General features: G+C 39.9%; 2 protein-coding genes across 8 annotated transcripts in view; one reads left to right on the forward strand and one right to left on the reverse strand.

Moving 5' to 3' along the window:
- LOC139758323 (REST corepressor 3-like) overlaps window positions 1–2028 on the reverse strand; it is a 63943-nt gene extending 61915 nt beyond the window's left edge. For all 4 annotated transcript variants that reach the window (XM_071679578.1, XM_071679576.1, XM_071679577.1 and 1 more), the window contains exon 1: window positions 1893–2028. The gene's annotated coding sequence lies outside the window, so the exon portion shown is untranslated. The remainder of the gene's footprint in view (window positions 1–1892) is intronic.
- Window positions 1–20121, forward strand: part of Hph (HIF prolyl hydroxylase) — a 31783-nt gene that overhangs the window by 6406 nt on the left and 5256 nt on the right. For 3 of the 4 annotated variants that reach the window (XM_071679573.1, XM_071679570.1, XM_071679571.1), the window contains exons 2-5: window positions 9948–10209; window positions 12900–13168; window positions 15184–15303; window positions 19670–19806. In XM_071679573.1, the coding sequence (XP_071535674.1) occupies window positions 10149–10209; window positions 12900–13168; window positions 15184–15303; window positions 19670–19806 (587 nt within the window). In that variant the 5' untranslated portion in view covers window positions 9948–10148. Of the gene's footprint in view, window positions 1–1984; window positions 2118–9947; window positions 10210–12899; window positions 13169–15183; window positions 15304–19669; window positions 19807–20121 lie in introns of those variants that run through there. The other variant, XM_071679572.1, reaches the window with a different exon arrangement.

Here is a 20121-nt window from a genome sequence, read left to right on the forward strand (position 1 = left end):
ATATATATGGCTCTCGGTGTATGTGTTCGTATGCTAAATTTAAGAGCCAGTCGCTTCATTTAAAATATCTTGTTAAACATAAACAGCGTCTTTAAGTAAAGCGTCTTTTCCGAGAAGCAAAACGTTTTACGTTATCTGGTCTCCATCTAGTGTGACCTTTAGTTGTCATCCTGCCCGAGCGGCTGATAGGCGTCTGACCTCGTCGAATACTAGGTAAACTTTTAACTTGATATGTTTACAAGCTCTCCGGGGTTGCTTCGTGTTTTGAATCTTAATTTCGTAACTTATTCATTTGTATATTTATGTTTGTGGTATTACCGCACTCCTGCATGAGGTTAGACTACGAAGGAAGCCATTTTGGCTAGGCCGTACTACTGGGGATACAGTCTTGTCACAGAACTCGATAAATTGAAAAACAAAAAAATGTACACATCCCTGATCCCGGATACTGTAAGTAGCGCAGCCTTGGACTGTAGGAGCCTCTGGAAAGACTCAGGGTAACACTAGCATGTATTTGAAAAATGTAAGTTTTACCTTGATTGTTGTTTTTTAAACCTCTAGCGTTACTGCCTGGAAAACACCTGCCTGAGGTCAGCCATGAAATATACTCCGCTTCTCCCTTTGCAGCTTCGCCTTCCAAACCTTTGTCATGAGGCAGTGACTGTGCAGGTTGACTTGCGCCGCTCACGGTGACTTAGGTAGCCAGTGAGTTGCCTCCCACTGCTGCTCACCTACCTTCTCTGTCGTTCTTTGATTATGCTAATCCCTGTGTTGCCTGTCCAGTGATTTATAAGTAGATATCTCTTCTCAAGATTATATAATCTCTTGAGCAAGACAGCACGACTCATATTCTCTGTATAACTATTTTTTTTTTACCTTTAGGTAAGTATAGATTACCCGTTAGGTCAGTCTAGGCACTGGAATTCCGTAGAGTTGTGTGGTGGCCGGTGCGGGCAGCAGATATGTAGGATGGCTACGATTTGCCTCTACATATCGAAAACGTGAACTAGGAAAGTAACACTGCTATTAGTAAAAAAAAAAAAAAATTACGACAGGAAACTGTTATTACCTACAAAAGTTAATAATATCATCCCGTCGTTTCCACAGCCTCTAAAATAAGAAATGTTGACGGACAGAAGGAAAATGGTTGTACATGGATTATTTCGTTTTATAGATGGGGGGGGGGGGGTTGACTACATTTTCGCATGGGAAGGGAATTCTACACTCCTGTAGCTTTGTGAAGATGTGTGTCTGTTTTTTGTAGGCCACTACGAGCGCTCTACAATTCTCCCCAGTGTGTAGATGATGCGTGTGTATATTTGTACGTGTGAGTGTACTCGATAACCTCACTATCCTTTACTTCATACATTTGATTCTGGCTGCCAAGTTTTTAACAGGATAAGTAAGTGTGCTTCGGTATTATGCATAACACTGAAAATATCAAAATAACTGCACGGAAGATTTTACATCGTGGCAGCCAATTAAATGATGGCTGTGTGCACGTCAGCCTCCCGTATTAATGAAAAGTCAATTGCAACCCTGAAACGAATCTGCGACGCTGGTTAGAGGCTTGAACTACATGGTAGGGAGTCATATAAAAGAATCACACACACACACACACACACTCTCTGTGCTTAAGTCATGACGAAGCGGAAAACAAGGACCAGGCAACGATTGATAAATACCACAAGTTAGGCACGTGAGCTGCCTTAATTAAGGGATGGTATACGTTTACATATGATTATTTTCGTATACAACTACTTGTTTCATAAGGACCACGCGAGCTGGTGCTTGGATTTTCCCTGTTTACACTCCCCTACGTGCCAGCGGTCAGGCAAAGGCAGGCAACAATATCGTTAAGATAAGAGGCGGTGGTAAGCGCGCTAACGTACGTGGGCGTTGGAGGTGCGCTGGGTGCTCGTGAGCGGTTGTGTGGCAGCAATGGCGGCGGTCTGTCGGAGTCGGGACGGCCGAGTGGCGAGAGGGACGAGCGGCTCCGCTGTATTTATTCCGTGCTGCCTGGCTCGCCTGACACTGTCTCAACAGCGCCTCCGTCCTGTCTCATCGTTCCCTCCGCCACCACACATGATCGCTCTTTCGCAACCATGTTCCCCTGGGTGAGTTAAAAAGCCGTTTGCCTAACCCAATCACCCCCGTGCGACTGACTGTGCTTCTTTGTGTTAGACATCTGACTGCTCACTTTCCCTTGTGAATAAGGTGGGTGTTCTTCCTAAAAGCTTTCGTCCCTGTTCAGTTACATCATTCGCTGTGGATATTTTTAACGTCTACGTTTTCGGATACTTTTTTTTTTTTTTTAGACATTTCGAAGATTACTCAATACAGTGATGAATTCTTAGGGTACAACTAAATCTATGTACATGAAGTGGCTAATAGGTAATTTTTTCCAGCGCTAGAACCTGATGGACAGGAGTGAAGTGTAAGACATATTGAAGAACTGGGATCTGTAACGACAATGAAGTTCCGAGAACTTTTTTTTCTTGGTCTTAAGTCTAAAAGACATATTTCTTACCAGGCCTAAAGGATTAATTTTCCTAAAACCTTGTCCGTCACATTTAAAGTTATTTGGGCAACATTTTACGTTAGACCTAGTTTTGGATCATTTATCCCTCAGTATATAAGTCCAGTAAAGCCCTTCAGTTCAGATCTAGAACTCTAGAAATCTTGTCCTTCAGAGACTGTCTTAGAGAAATGTCCTTCAGACATTGTGCTGGATGTCGACAACCTTTCTTGTCCCCTTAATTTACGTTTACAGTGTATAACAAGATACAATGATGATCTTCATTACCTGCATATTTCTTAGATCAAACCTTATCTAAAAGTACTGACGATATTTGTGAGCGACGTCATCGATGATTACTCGATATTCGGGTTAACATGTGTCATAATTTCCGCCTTTCAGGGTGACCGGGTTCATGGCGTCTGAACTAGGTGACAGTGAAGGGCAGGGAGCTCTGTCCACCCTCGCCGAACCTAACACAGACTCGTTCTCTCTGGTTTGGGTTTCAGACCACGTACGAGTACCCTAGGTGTTTGGATGCTTGTCTGTATTGAGTGGCTTCTCTGATTCCAGGGCTTGACCGCGAGCTAAGAGACAGCTCATTGAAACTGTCTGTTCGTCGCTCTTTGGTGGTGTTCAAAGTAACTCATTTTTAACATCTCCCCTTAGAGATGTTAAGATTAATTCTTTGCATTACCCAACCGAATATTTATTTTTTCGTGCGTATGTGATGAACTAGAGACAGACATACTGCCCACTACTACTTATCCTGCCCTCGCCGCACCAATAATAACAGCATTGTAATAGGTCGCTTGAAAACATCTGGAACTCCATTCAAATGAAGATACACGCCACACAGTGAAACTGAACACATTAATTTGAAAAACGTTATCAAAGCTGAAATGAAAACAGTTTGTTGTGATTTGTGTCAACGATTCACATTAACTATACTTGTATCCTATAAACAGCAGTAATGTACAGCATCTAATAAGTACTCCCTATTCAAGAATAATTTTTGCAATGAAAATTTGTCAGTCCACTTCTCAAAAACAATTGATACGTGAATCGCGTCGTCAGCGAACTAATCGAACTAGACACATCCTGTCGTGTGTGTGCGTGTATGTGTGTGTGTGTGTGTGTGTGTGTGTGTGTGTGTCAGCTTTAATACCCATAATTTGATTGCATTTTTTTAATCTTCGCTCACTTACGTTGCATATGTCTTATGACCTTATCGGGGGTACATCATGAACAACCAGCTAACAGGAGTCGACACAGACAGTTCCCATGACAGTTCTTGGAGACAGTTACACTAGTGAGAATTAATGATGCATGAAACAGCCTATACCAGTTCAAGAGTATGAGTGCAATGTCAACTGAAATATATCCCATACAGAATTCAGAATTTAAGATTGATTGGGCACAATTAGGATACACAAGGTTATTCTAACTTCATTTTGAAATCATTGTGAGTTTGCACGACGTGTATACGACAGACGGGATATGGCGTAGTTAACTGTAGACGGTGGAAGAGGTTATTTGAACGAATATACTATACACAGTGGGAGAACCTTGCGGGAGGTTGCACAGCGTGAATGGCGACCAAGGTAGGTGAGCAATGAAGAATATGGATGGCGAGTGGTCTATGTTGTGGACGGCACGAAGATTTAGTCACGAGTGGGTCGTATATCGAGAGCGAGGCTAGCGATCGACAGACACTGAGGATGGTCAGGGAGGCTAATAGGAGGCACAGGGCACGGGTGACGAGCGAAAGGAACAGTTGGTCTCTTAGTGTATGCATTCCTTATTATAACAATATGTAGCTAAGTAGCTGAGTAATAAGTTTACTGGCAGAGAAAACGCCAGATGTTAACCGCTAACATGCCCCGATGGCGACAGTTCTAAAACTGACATTTCATGCTACCCATGTACCTACTTAACAACAGTGTCTCGTCCGTCAGCGGGTTCATTTGGATGTAGTTGACTGTCATCTGTGCACACCTGAGTCTTAGTGACGGGTTATATGTCTGGCAGTTGATAAGCACATTATCCCCTTTATTATACTAAATACAATTTAGAGTGCAGTCGCTGCGATAAAGCTATATTAATAGATGTGGCAACATGATATCCAGTTTGTTTTATTATTTATTCAACGTTAATGGATCATCTTCTGCAGTTTGCTAGGCAAGTTCCATTTACTAAAATATTACATTGACAGAACAATAAATCAGGTGAACGAATCACGTGGAAAAATTAACTCGACGTTGCTGACGGGGTGAACGAAACAAACGTTATGAATAAATAAGCAACTCATTTCAAGCTCTAGTGACTCAGGGCAAGGTACGCTTGAGTAAATAAATGGAAGGCATACAAATGCACGTAGGAAGAGATGAATAAAAATAAGTATGGTATACATGTGAATGCGTAATTCATTTTGTACGTACAATTTTAGATTCCTATATAAGACGATTTAGTGGCTGATCGAAATCCTAGACACAATTTAGTTACTAACCTAGATACGTTTACAGCAAATGTCAGACTTACATAACATGCAACATATACATCGTGGAGTGACTGCAGTAGCACATGTTGCTATGGTCACACACACACACACACACACACACAGATAGATAGATAGATAGATAATTCGTTTAGTGTGGATTGTAGTTCAACATTATAGCAGTCTATATTTCAAAATCGCAAAACCATGTTTAGAATGAGATCTTTATTGTAACGATATGCCTCAGCCCATATGACATCGCTTTACGTAGTCTCTCGAGCATCCATCGACTTGATAACCAATGCCCAGTGAAGTTTCCAGATTAATCTAAGTCGATGATATTATCCAAGATATTGCATCTCGTCAAAAACTAATGATTGTGGTCATCATAACTTGTACAATGACAAGTAGGTCCTTCCATAAAGGTTTAACTGGATTATCACTTCAATATTCGACACGTAATATAATTTGACGTTGGACTACTTATGTCCACTAACTTGCTCTGAAAGCGGAATTCAGTCATTCTTCCCTTGATTTCGGTATTGTCAAATAAATCAGAGGTTATCAGTTGACAATGATATACCTACGGTGCGAGTATCGTTGCTTTGTGGGCCGGTTACCGTGCTTCTTATAGGAAGATGGGCAATGATGCAACGAAGGCCATCGCGGTTTATCTTTTCGACGATAAAAATAGAACTGGTGACGCAGGAGCCCAGCAGTCCCTAGATCCTGTACGGCCCGCACCACTTGCTCTGTAACGGTAGCAACATTACTGTGTGTATACGATTTAATTATATTCGTCTAAGAAGTTTTAGGCACCTTTGACGCTTACCTTTGGCCTTTAACGTGCGCCGGTGTTACCTGTGATTGTTGTTTGTATCTATTAACCAGTACTTGACAACCTCATCCAAATCTTGTGTCTGACTGGTTCGGGGAAGTCTCCTCAGCTCTCGTGACTCAAAGCTTTAAGTCGTACACGTCACTTAGCTGTCTCTAGAATCCATTAACTGTTTCGCAAATAATAAGCCGTTTGAAGTTCCGTCTGAGGCAAGCAGTGTTTCCTAACTTTCAGCCTTCACTAGCGACGGGACTGTTCTTGAAAGATCTCTCTCTCCGTTCTTATGACCTTTTGTTACTGTGATAACATGCGTAGGTCCAATCTTTTATATCTTTAGTAAACTTTATAGTTTCGCACAGTTGTCAGACTCATACCAACTCATGTATGAACCTGAAAAATATACGTAAGCCTTCACCTAAACTGCCACAGAGTTTTAACTTTGTATAATTGCAACACACGTTGATGTCATAAAAGCAATAGCAAAACTACGTCTATTTAGGTTAGTGTAACTCGAGGGGAATTGTATTTTGTCTTTTAAATTGGTTGGTTATTTGCAGAAATAATACTTATATGGATTATTCTACATAGGGTTCTACATCTTATTCATAAAGCTGATATATAACATTCGGTTCCCAAACCGGAAAGGTTAATGGTGATGAATACCTAATTCGTGACCCGACACGCACACAACAGCCATTTGGAGCCTACTGTTCTGGGAATTGTGGTTGCAACGGATATTTTCTTTCCTAAAATCATTAGAGGACTAGGCAATCTTTACATTATCCGGAACAGTTATTCTTCATAGACAAAAAGGAAAAAGAAATTCACAGTGAAACACCTCAGCCATTTTCTTGGCCATCTAAAACGTTATTCGGAGTCTGCTAATAACAGGCTTAGTACAAATTGGCGGCTATCCTCTTAATCTTTGTATCATAAACGTCAACAACCAGTGTCTGGTTACACCGTCATAAATGATTCGGCTATCGGTGAAAATCCTTCTCTCCGTTCTGGCACAAGGCGCACAAAACGTTTCCTAATTTTCACTTACCACGTCACCATTTATAATTGTCACATCTAAGCTAATCGTCGGTCCAAGCAGAGATGTACCAGATAATCTATGAAACTATATTTCTAGCTACCACCTAGTATAGTACTTCGTCAAATATCCAGGCAGACTTCGAGTAAATGACAATCGGACAACTTTCATCTACACAGATACATAGTGAGGATAAATCAGTAATATCTCAGGGTATCTGTATAAGAGGATTCTGTAGTATTTAGTTTAACATACGTGCCCGTTATCAAACAGGCGATTTTTGTACTGTATTGTAAATAGTCATATGTTTGACTGTGGGTTCTATAAGGGCCTCCATTGCTGCACCTATTGCTGGGACAAAAGCTAACGGATCATTGATTATTAGCTTCATTATCAAGAGTCTAGACAATTTATATAACGGCGTGACATTTACACCAATCTTCAGGCACAATATTGCTCAAGGTCTTGTTAAGGGCTGCTGCTTATGGAACACTTTTACTTGTCTTTTGTCATATATCTAGGTCGTACATCCGCGTATAGAGCGATTTTTTTTTCCTAACTTTCGCTAGCTTCTGCCACTCTCAGTTTCTGCTAAGCTCTTATCCTTATGTCTCGCGCGCTCGCTGTTTAATGTATACCTTTCACACCTAGTACGAGTATCTGACTGCTTACTCATGTCCCACATTGAAATTATGCTTTTCCCTTTACCTTGGATCACTTGATTTCAAGCAAAATGTCTTGAGTCTAAATGAGCTAAATGGCTGTTGGATTTATATATATATATATATATATATATATATATATATATATATATATATATATATATATATATATATATATATATATGTGTGTGTGTGTGTGTGTGTGTGTGTGTGTTAGAAATGTACATCAGAGTTTAATTTTCCTAACGTGATGACAAAGTCCATAATCTGAGGTCATTGTTAAACAGATTTAACAGTGAATGACCTTTATTTGGTTCTTGGACATGTTGTGCAATAAACAGGTCCTGAACGAAGTCAAACAGTTTTCGACCACAACATAAGATAGCCTATCCTTCTCTTGTAGTATCTGAATTCGAAGATTAAATCCTATTATACGTTACAAGATATACGTAAAGCAGTTTGTATCCTAGTTCACTCATCTTGTGACATGATTCAGTGAATTGTTGCCTAGTTTGCAAGCCTATTTTGCAATCTATATCCTCTTTTGCGCCACTGCTCATAGGACAGGTATGAGTGAACAATAAATTCGCCGCCTTATTCTGGAAATGAATAAACCGCCTCTACTCCGTTCTCTTAATAAATCAATCCTTTTCATCTACATTCAATAACCTTGTACACTGCAATGTTTAGAGCAATGCACACATGTTAAACCCACTACTTACCTCCGTATACCTTACCAGCACAGCTTATGATACAAAACTAGCACAGAATAAAGTAAATAGGTTTGAGTAATGACCAAAGTTTTATAGATAACTTTCATATTATTCATGGTGGAAAATTTGCAAAGAAATCAAAATGACAAAAGATGCAAAAAGCAGGGAACATTCCCTGTACATATATCGAATGTTTACCTGGGTTTCATACTCGCTCAAGAGATGTTCACAAGAACTCTGTGATAAGACTAAGTATATGGAGTACGTGTGTCTACATACATGGAAGGGTATTCTCCATAGATATCATAACACGGCGTGTGTGTTTGATGTGGATGTTGCGTTAGCACACGGAAAACCATTTTGCAAGTCTGCTAACAATCACAGAACGGTAATTCGTAATCGTTCTGTAACTGGAGTTCGGTCCATATAGTATTTCTTCGACATAAACAAGGCAATAATTGTTAGATCGTATGTATAACACATGTAAGAAAATAATACTTGAATTACTCACAATTGTGTTGGGGAGACAGACCGCCACACCGTGGGCTCTGTTGCCACTGTCACTGGATGATAACTATAAAAAGATTTTCACCTATTGCTTTAAAATTTTGAAGATGTTAAGACATCGTCTTTGACAGTATGCGAAGATTGTAAAGGCAAAAATACTGCTTTCGTATATTTTGCGCTTGTTTCAAACTTGCCTCCATGACCCTTGTTAAATATAAACATCTGGCAACTGAGCCTACGTTGCCGAACACACCATTTTTATAGATATTTTATTTTTTTAAAACCTTAGTTTTATTTGATCCAAATACGCCTGTAGTTTAAATAACTCGTATTATCTACAACCAGTTAACTGTGGATCATATCAAGTGATGTGAGGATGTAGATGAAATATGCAATACGTGACCGAGCGGTTGGGTAACAGGTAGTGGGGCAACAGCTGAGTGTGTGAGACACTGTCCAGCCGCAGCAGCGAGAGCTAATGACATTCTTACTCCTCCGGGGAACGGTTATCACGCTTGGATGTGAATTGTCTCGTGGTGAACTGATTGAATGTGATAAGATTATTCTGAGGCGTTCCGGGAAGTACATATAGTGCTTGTCAGTAGTCACAGTGGAGATCAGCCAGAGCAAAGTGGATGGCAGGCGAGGCCCAAACCAGGAGAAGGTTGCTACCTCGTAGCTGTCATGTTGGACTGCAGAACTACATGCTAACGAGACGGGACCCAGACACCTGGAGAAGAGCTGGGGTTTGTTGGTTTTAGAACGCCAATGGACAAAGTGTAAGAAGTTGTTTAGTGAAGACTAATGACGACTGTGTCCGGGGAGTACTACGGTTTTCCGGCTGATCGGGCCAGGTTTCTGAACATTTGTGGAAGAATGAGCCATGGGGTGAACCTTAGAGTGTGTGGGCTGTGTAATTGCCAGGACGACCAACTGAAAGTGTGTGGAAGATGTAAGACTGCTTGGTACTGCAGCCCAGACCACCAGAAGCAGCACTGGAAACAGCACAAACCTTTCTGTAAACCTAAGAATGGTGATATGCCATTAGGGGATAAGAAAACAAAAAAGATTAAGAGGCCAAACCAACAGACAACCTTCACACTTGATAGGTCGGTACTTGATGCCATGACTTGTGGTCCGAATGCTGGTAAAAGTGACTATGATGTACAATTTCAGGGCAGACATGATGACGTTCGGAGAGGCAGGTCATTATCGCTTGAACCTGACTTGAGCACCCCTATTGATTCCGGCAACACGCTAGAAGCTTCATCACACCTGCACCGCCCGAGGACTCCATCGTTATTCCATGTAGAAGTTTGTCCAGATTCCCAGTCGCTGGAGGAAGGTGGCATTAGTCAAGAGTGGTTTGCAGATGTTATGAAGCTTGTGATAGACGACCTCAACGAGTATGGAGTCTGTGCCGTTGATGGTTTCCTTGGTAAGTGCAATTTCCTTTTTTTGTATTATTTTTGCTGTTTGGGAAAATAATATATGTATGCAAGTTACACCACCTAGAGTATTGGCAATATACCAGTTTAGCTCCGCGTCTCTTTTAGCTTAGAAAATTGAGTGATTTCGTTTTACATCGCTGATGAAGTGTATAGATTAATAGTTCCAGCAACGTTTGGAGCAATATTTTTTTTTATCGAATGTTAATGTATATGGAGATAAGGGTTGTGCATGTCGGGAATAATGTGGGGTAAATTGATACTAAGACATTAAAGAACAAAATCACTTTTATTCAAAGCTAATGATGTTGAATTTAACTGATGCATTTTTGACATGAACAAGCTAAAGTGTATAATGTCCATGCTTGTAAGACTTTGGTTTCGAAGGTAAACAGAAATTCTCGGACTCGCCAGCACTGCAAGTTTGACATAATTTTTTAAGTCCTCAAAGCTTAGCATGGACGTTTTAGATGGAGTAGCTAAGGTTAAAAAGTGTTATTATCGTGAAAGGGACTTAGCAAAGGCGCATTATAGCTGGTCCTGGACAAGGCTGTCGTGGTAGAAGGCCTTCAGACCATTGTAAATTACACAAGTTTCAATTGTTAGTTTAGATTAATGATTATTTGTAGCCGAGTAATGAAGAATGGGGTAAGTACGAGAGCTTAGTGCATATGAAGGCGCTGATACCGGACTACTAAGAACTGTTGTGACAATAAATACATGATGCAATCAAGAGGCCCAGGGTGCGCCGTCTTTTATGCAGGTGGTGAAGTGACGCTCTCTCATGTACGCCCTGCCCCATCATTGCTCTCACCCACCTACTTCATCTTTCACTTCTAACACTCTGGGGTTTGTGCACGTATGCATCCCCATGTTTATGCACCCACCTGTGCATACAGCACACCTGGGTATATGAACTCGTGAAAACAGTTCCCGTTTAAAAGTGCTTTACCACAGGGTTATGTGTACTTAGTAACCATAACATTCGTACTTGTGCCTTCGACCATACACATGCATACCTAGGCTCGCAGATACAGAACTTCGGACACCCCAGTGCTCCGGTCTTTTTACTTTGACCACGCGTTAGTGAACGTCTTTACTTAGCACCTCAAGTTGCCCTACATTAACAGAGATCGTTTAACACGAACTGTATGTAGGAAAATTCTGACTCTTTGGACTGCCTTTGTTGCAGAAATGAGGATTATATCTTCAGCCAAACTTGTGTGGCCATTCTGGCTTGGAACATGGAAAGCTCTCAACCCTACGACTTTCATTCAGCTTTCATCTCTAGAAATGATTGAAGTTATATTATTCGTTAGGCGAAAAGCATTCGAAAGAAATGATGACCTCTCCTTTTCCACATGTCTTGTGCATCCATTGTCGCTTTACTTCTGTCGCTTTTATGAAACACCCTATATTTGCCACTCTGTCATCTAACACATTCAACAAACCGTCAAAATACTCAATGCTACGGAAGCAGTCTGGCATCTTGGTTTCATTTACAGCTGTGTATGGATAACTTACAAGATCACCGTAAGGTATATATTTAAGAACTGTTGCTAAGCCTGCATCTGTTCTGCACTCTTCGGTCGTATCCATTGGATGTTATGTTGAAGCCGAATAATTTTCATTGTGTACATCTTTTATAAATTACCGAAAAAAAATATCCGATAAGTGCAAGATTATTTCCATGAAAGAATGGTGATTGGAATATTTAAATCTTCCTGAAATGTGGAATTTCTCGTACAAGTATCATATACACCATCCCTAATTACATTAAATTGCGTTGAGGATTGATTAATATTGTGATTGTAGAACAAAAGCATGTGAATGGATGTTTTTATGTTACCATCTTTTTTCGTGCTAATCCCCTGAGGTAGAAAAAAGTGTGAAAGTATGTGTGGTGAGGGTAAACAGCCTCGTATATATATGCAGTAACGATATCGGTTAACCGTCCCCCGAAAAATAATGGACTTTAATATTTCACTGGATATAGGAAAGAGGACTTGCATATACACAATTTAACAGATTTTGATTAAACATATCCCCCTTTCCGCCGAACGGAATTTTATTTTCATTTTGCGTTTTCAACCGAACTTCATTGAAATTTTCAGGTACGAACCAAATGGGGAGCCAGTTAGTAGGCATCACTTGATTTGTACTTTTAGAGTGTAGGATGGGCAGTTTCGGTGTTGTGACGAGAGTAATGTTGTGGATAAAGAATTGAAATACTTGTAGAACGGGTGGAATTGACCCAATGGCTGTTCTGCGTATCATCAGATAATCTTTTGCCGAGTTCCAACGCTAGTGAATTTTCTTAGTCGGGTAATGAGTAGTGGATGAGTTGGCGATGTTGAGTCCAGCTATCATTTTGATGGTCTGTATTTTCATAATTGTACGAAGAAACCACGGATAGTTTGCCAGGTCAACGGGCAACGCTCCCGTCTTTAGAAAACTATCCACCAGCAAGATTTGTAAGAGAAAAAAGTCGCCACTGCAGCATTCTTATAAGAGGGCAGACCTTTAGACGATTCATCGAGTGAGACCGATGTATTCGTAACCGTTCCCCTTTTCTGTTAATACATTTATTTTAAGATTTAGTTAAAAGATAGATATTTACTTTTTCTGTCAGTGTAATGAATTGAGATTTGTAAGATTGAACTACTTTTTTTTCCCACAGGTGCGGAGCGCGCTGAACAGATTTTCAACGAAGTAGGGGCCCTACACTCGCAAGGGGTGTTCAGAGATGGGCAGGTGGTGTCCAGACAAGTGCAGGGTCAGGCGCGGGGTATGATACGTGGCGACAAAATCACCTGGGTCACCGGCGGCGAACCAAACTGCAGCGGCATTGGCCAACTTGTGTCTGTGGTGGACTCCCTGGTTGCCAAGGCGAACAAACACCAAGACGCTGGCCAGCTTGCCGACTACAACATCACTTGGAGGACGCGGGTGAGTGGAAGAAACTTGATGTGTGTGTCTTTAACTTTTAATTTGGAAGATATGTTATAAACACAATCCAGCACGAGTATAGCATACGACGCGATCGTTAAGGGGTTAAACCTTTCAGATGTTCTGGTGCTTCTTACTCATTTTACTTAAAATTACCATCTGTATAGTTTGCATGGATATGGTGTTTTTGTACCATTTTAAGATAGACCATGGATATTACCCACACCCACATTTTGTGGACATGTACAGTACGTGCAATATAATTGGACAAGATCGTATGAAACCAGCAATGTCTTGGAAGACGAAGTTTGGTTTAGTTTTCTCTTGGTTAATATCAATAGTCGGTGCCAATGTCTTCGGCATGGTACCGGTATGAATTTAGAAAACCAAGTCCAACAGTATCAAGTGGTTTTATGAATTGGTACTTAGGCAATGGTACTGAAGACCGCCATCATGCAGCATTATTGTGTTATTGCATTATTGAAATACTGATCATCCTGTGTTCATGTGTGAGTAAGGGAACCATGTGAAATATCCAGTGCCTTCGTAGAAAGTAGTGTCATGAAGTCTATATTTCATAATTTAGATAATTATTTTGATGGGCAGTGACGTCATCTTTAGTTAAGAGTAATGGTTTGATCCTACAGCGAAGGGGCTCGTGATCATATAATATGAATTTATAACTGGACACCTCACCCCTCCCTGCTTGCTGAGAGGCTGCTCCAACTTGAGGCTCTGCTTGAAAGTGGGATTCTGGGTTATTACATTCGTGGTAGCGGGCATTGGTCGAGAGGAAAAAAGAAAATAACCGGTGACCTGAGTTCACGAAAGGTTTAGTTAATGTGTGTCTGCATATGCGATTGTACGTTGCACAGACATGCCATGGAAATAACTGTACATGCCATGGAAATAACTGGTAGTAATGATGGTGGTACATGGTAACTGTTGATGCTACTCCAAGACCCCCCCCCCCTCTCCAAACCCCACCCATCAACCGCTTGCACACACACAGCCTTGCCTTGGAAGCCTGCGTGAGGAGTCCTCATTGCCTTCAGCACACACTTTCGAAATATGGTTCCTCCAGTGTGTAATTCTCTCCTTACTATACAAATAGATAGTTCACCCCTCCCGTACCATACTAGTAGATGATTATCCACAAACACACATTGTACGTCCTCTGAGCTAAACTTCGAGTTTGATTAGTGTTTACCAGTATGGATGTGGTGGGAAGATACCTGGGATGCGTCGTAGAAGCGATAACTATGGCAGTAGCTGCTCCTCTTAGAATGCCTCGTCACCAAACACGTATGGTACGGATTCTGACTGTGACAAAACTTAGATGTTTGCTTCCCAATTGGTTTGTGCAAATGTTTTGGAGGGAAAATGGGGGGAAAAGGAAATTGAGAATGGATTCAGAAATTGCTGGAACAAGTTAAAGGATAAAAGTACGTGTTTCTAGAGCGGGTAGTATCTTCCAAGTTTTTTCGAGTTTCATTCCAACCACCAGCATACGAAGTCTGGATGAAGTTTTTCAGTTAGCTGTCTCAGTAGGTATTCTTCCTGCTTATTCATTAGGCACTTGTTTTGTATGTAATAGGCGGTGTTGGGCTCCAATGCCACGAGTAGAATGATAAGCTTTTTATTCTTAGTGGACAAAGTTGGTTTGATTAAGTATCTCAGGAACAAGTTAGTTGATGAATGTGAATGTTATGTATATAGCTAACGGGAAATAACATTTCCATATGTTAACCTTATTTGTGTAGCATATTTATGTAATGTAACGATACCATAACATGCTTTTACATCATGCCAATGAAATATGGCTGACATGGACGCGGAACTTTTGCTACATTAGAAATTAACCTAACCCTGTAGAAACAAACAAATGTTACTCAAGACTGAAAGCAGTTCTATTAGTGATAATTAATCTTCTGGAATACACGCTATTTCAGTTTTTCAACTTTCTTTTTTATGTAATTCTCATAGCTAATAAGATGATGATACTTGTGTTGCAGGCTATGGTAGCGTGTTACCCAGGAAATGACACACACTACGTGAAGCATGTGGACAACCCCAACGGTGACGGCCGTTGTATTACGGCAATTTACTACGTCAACAAAGCTTGGACTCGAGAGGTACGTCGACGCTTGTCTTATTAATTTCCCTTACTTCTGTTCACCTTGTATATATCATATGGGGTTCGTAAACGCCTTAGAGACACGAGGCTCTGTTACACACCCACTTCATGAATATCATGAGTTGTACATTTTAACACATTATTTGTGATGGTCTGAACCTTGAGTATTTTGACCTGTCATTTGACCTTAACCCTAAAGGGTCAGGTCAAAGATCACACCATATTAGCAAAGGATCGTGATCATGTTCAAGTGGCTTAACCCCGCATGAACGCGTTATACTTGTTCAACACAACGCCTACTAGGTCATACCATACCCGTTGTGTCTTCAAAACCGTTGTCGCTAATTTTTTACAGATGGGCAGTCATAGGATGTGTTTTATGTAGATATCTTGACTATGCATGACTGTTCTTTCATCCACATTGCGATACATTACTGTTTAAGCCCACAGTTGTTTCTTAAGCTACACTCTACTTTTGATGTTATTAGTGTATGTGTCTTAATAGTACATGTAAACATACATTTGCGAAAGATCTTGAATGCAAGTTAAATGCACTTGGTACCACCAGTGTTTTCAATATAATTATTCATATGGTTCTGTGTGTGATGAATAGCGTACATAATAGATGTAACAGCACCAGTTTCCCCTTCTACACGGCCAGGCCAACAATAGAAGCGACACACACGGGTAAATATTTGGTTACTTGAATTTAGCTTGCGCACACGCACTTGGAATCTGGCCAAGAAAACTAGCAGAAAGATAAAGCTGGGGAATACTGGCAAGGTCAAACGATCTCACGCAGCAAGGGAAGAGTAATTTAAGAAGAAATACCTTGTGGTAGTATTAGGGACCTTAGAAGACGGTCGTTGCGGAGCGTTGAAAATATTGAGAAATTGCTTTTGAGTGTAAAAGATGGGGCTTTTACGGGTGTAAACCCTCACACTTGTACGTGCAATGAGAAAAAAATCGCCCGTACATTTGTTCGTGATTGGCCTCTGAATGTATGACATTACTACTGTATCTTCTATTCATTACGAAGGTCTTTGGAAGGAAATAGAGGAGTGAGGGATTGGTGTTACGTTATGTTTGCGGTGTAATGGGATATGACTTGAGTAGTCTGTGTTAAGATCATTTTATGAATCATCTTTTCTCAACGTTTAACAACACATGAATCATCATCAGAACATATGAAACATCGCTTCTTAACGTTTAACAGAACTGATTATGATATATTGCCTATCACAGTTTGTTAACATTTTTGGTTTTAGAAACTTAGTTAATAAATTTATAATACGATTAAGTTATACCCTGTGTGCACAAGTGGCGGTCGAAGGCCAGTAGGAGGGCGACATGTGGTGCAGTGCTTCACCCATGTTTGAATAACAATCTGGTTCCGTGTTCACCTCACGGACGTATCATTGCTTACCATTACAGATAGATATTAGTGAGCAGTCAAGACGATGAGAGCTATTCTTATACTTTCGGTAATATGAGAAAATAGTGTTGCTATATGAAGCGGCACGGCTTTGTATTATGGCTTGGAAAAGTTTAGTGTCAGAAAATATGACTTCTTGAATAGATACTTTCTTAGGAAGTTCTAACATGCAAACCTCAGAAGTGCTTGGCTGTTCTTGCAACATCAGGAAAGAGCGTGCTCTCCTCAAAGCACCCACCTCACCCTTCCCACCAACACCTGCAACATCATTGCTATCTTTGTGTAGTGCTCTTCATAAACTGTGAATGTTTTTGCAAGACTAAGAACTTTCTTCCATGGGTTGGCTATGTGTTTCTCATTCGTCTATGAGTAAGATGTCATTGGGCAATATTATGTATATTTTTTTTTTCGTAATTTAGAAGTCTGTGATTCTTGACTTCATAAATTTATTCTGTCTATAAAAAAGACTGTTTAGGAAAGAAAGGGCAATTGTGCTGAAACCATTATATTTGCGTAGTTAGAAGATATGCCACATTGAATTTCGCGGTGTAACTCACCCACTACCTGTGCTGGTGGTAGCGCTCGCTCCCTGGCCTCGACGGTAGGTTATGCGTCTTGCAGGGCCTTGCGTCTTGTCACGTACGCCATGGGAAGATTTTTGCTTTAATGTTATTATATATTTTACTCATTTAACGGAGGGTTATTTTGGTGTTACACTTCTGAAGATTAGATGTGTGTGTCGAAAGAAGTAATATTATCTGAGAGGCTGGTATAGTTTGCGTGTGTGTGTGTGTGTATTGTATATAAATATTGAGATTCAGTTCATCTGTAGTCTGGTAATGTAACCCGCTTGTTTCAGAAACTGACCTGAATAGTGATGTTTGTTAATGTAAAAATGTTCTTTTTTGTGCTTCCTTTGCCCCTCGGTAGTCTGATGCACCTTGAACACTTAGAGTAGAATAGCCTCGCGGACATACGGATTTTATATTGGGAGTTTTATCAGGAAAAGATATTCCGCTCTGTATACCTGTCGTTCTAAGAAAGATGCAAGGAAGCTAAGGGAGGAAAAAATTATATCAGATCCAGTTATTACTGGTGTGGCTTCACTAACGAGAAACTGTTTCCATTATATCTGTTACGAAAGATGGTATGGGGTGGGGTTTGGGTAGCTCTGATAAGTGAATAACTTTTGGTAATGGGTGATTGCAGTAAAACGATTGATTGGTAATTGATTTGTCCATTTGGAAACGTCTCAATCTGTCATCATTATTCCATTCCCGGTTGTCTGGTACAAACAGCCTCTCAAAATCACCCATGCACCATCCTCAGCTCAATCCTTTAATATGAAGTGTTCACTCCTTACTTTTTTTCTTCGATCATTTATGGTAATTAGTACGAGACTCGTCTCTGTACTACCAATGGTGAAGTCATATGAAACTAATTTCTCCATTCACACGAACGCCGAACATTGCTTCCACAGCATCTGTATCTAAGGAAATTTTCCATTCATAGATAACATGTATCATTTCTGGATTATTGACTAAAAAACTTAACTAAAACTTAGGGAACTGAAGATTCTTTTATTGATTTCCTTAAAGGAAATTTTCATAACCAGAAAAAAAAAAGCCATATCTAAAATGGCAGCTTAATCTGGTTTAAACAAGCTTTACTACAGTGAGGCTGTAGCCAAACATGAAGTTGGTTTGAGTGCAAGATTGCTTTAAGTGATGTCACTTTTTACTGAAACTTATAGCTTGCCTATATTGGAAGTTTAATCTGTCCTTTTAAGGCAATGTGGTAAGTGAGCAAATATAGGCAATTCCCCTCATATTATAGAGCCCATAAAGGTCTTTAATAGTTGTAGGGGACGTTTAATAGTTGTAGGGGAACGATGCTTAATATTGACTTCAAAATTATCAGAATTGAGTATATCATTGATTTGTAGAAATAGTTAATGGCTGTCTCTCATCCTTATTGTGGACTTTATTTTTAAACAATGTTTTGTAGTGTGTACAGATAATTGTACTAAACGATTGTAAAGAATTTATGAGAATCGTGAGTTAAAGCAAGTTTTCAATGTATTATACGAGCATTCATTGCCTTTCGATCAAATTATTTCTGCTGTTGTATACATAACAAAACTAATATTGTGTAATGAACAGCCTTCCACAAAAGTTTCTGACTTTTTCAACTATATAATGCATAATGAAAGTGGGGAATTTGGTGAAAGTTGTGACAGCAGCAAATCCATTTGTGTAAATCTCAGGCCTGGAAGATGAAAGGACATGGGCAATATTGAGAAATGAGCAGATATATGAAATGAGGCTTTACAGTCATTAAGGTGAACAGTGAAGCACACTAGGTTATGAAGCAGGATGTAGATTGTCAGAAAACTAATTGAGAATTTAAGCAAATGGAGAGAGAATTTGAGTGAGTGTTAAAAATCACAAATTAAGTTGGACAAAAAGGGATAATGAACCATTAGAAGGATGGTAATCTGCCAGATAGCATGCAAGTTGCATTGATTTCTACATAGGGACGTAGGAAGAAACCCAAAGAATGAATGCACTAAGCGCAGGAGCACAACCTTGAAAGTATAGCTGATATATATTGCAGGTTGTGGGAATGATGAGAAATGCAGAATAGTTAGGAATCGCATTTGGTTCAGATATGTATAAAGTCATGCAACTTCATTGATAACAACTAAACATTTGTCTGAACAATAGAGTGGTTAGTAATGGGCAGGTACATTAATTAGATTTACAGAAGCTGTTAAGGCAAAAGGAGAATGCATAGAGATGGAATGAGAAAATCAGTAGGGTGCAACCATGTATAGTACATGGAAGCCTTTAGTATGTAAAGGGATATTTGGTTTAATTTGATGTTTTCAGTGCAATTTCTTTATTTATTTTCTATAATTTTTTTATAGGATGGTGGTGTGTTGCGAATCTATCCTGAAGGTTGCAGTGACAAAGTAGCAGAGATTGAGCCCTTGTTTGATCGAATGCTCTTTTTCTGGTCTGATCGTCGCAATCCTCATGAAGTATTACCAGCCAAAATTACAAGGTTGGTATGCATTTGTCTCTTTCTTTTTAGATGTTACATGGCATTAGCTAACAAAACAGGTCACAGTCTCCCTTAGTATTTTGTATTGGGATGGGAAATTTCAGAATGTTACCTTTTCATTTCTTTGTCTAGAAGAGCAAGGGATATGGTGATAATGCTGGTTGCCACTTATTTTTTCTTAAGATTTCAAATACATCCCCTTTGATTTTTTAGGTACATAATTTTGTGTGAACAAAAGTTCATTTAAGAGGCCATGCTTGCGTGAAGCTGAAGTTGATTATATTGAATCCTATCTCTTTGGCCAAAGTTCAAGTA

Source organism: Panulirus ornatus, chromosome 30 (assembly GCF_036320965.1).
Source record: "Panulirus ornatus isolate Po-2019 chromosome 30, ASM3632096v1, whole genome shotgun sequence".
NCBI lineage: Eukaryota > Metazoa > Arthropoda > Malacostraca > Decapoda > Palinuridae > Panulirus > Panulirus ornatus.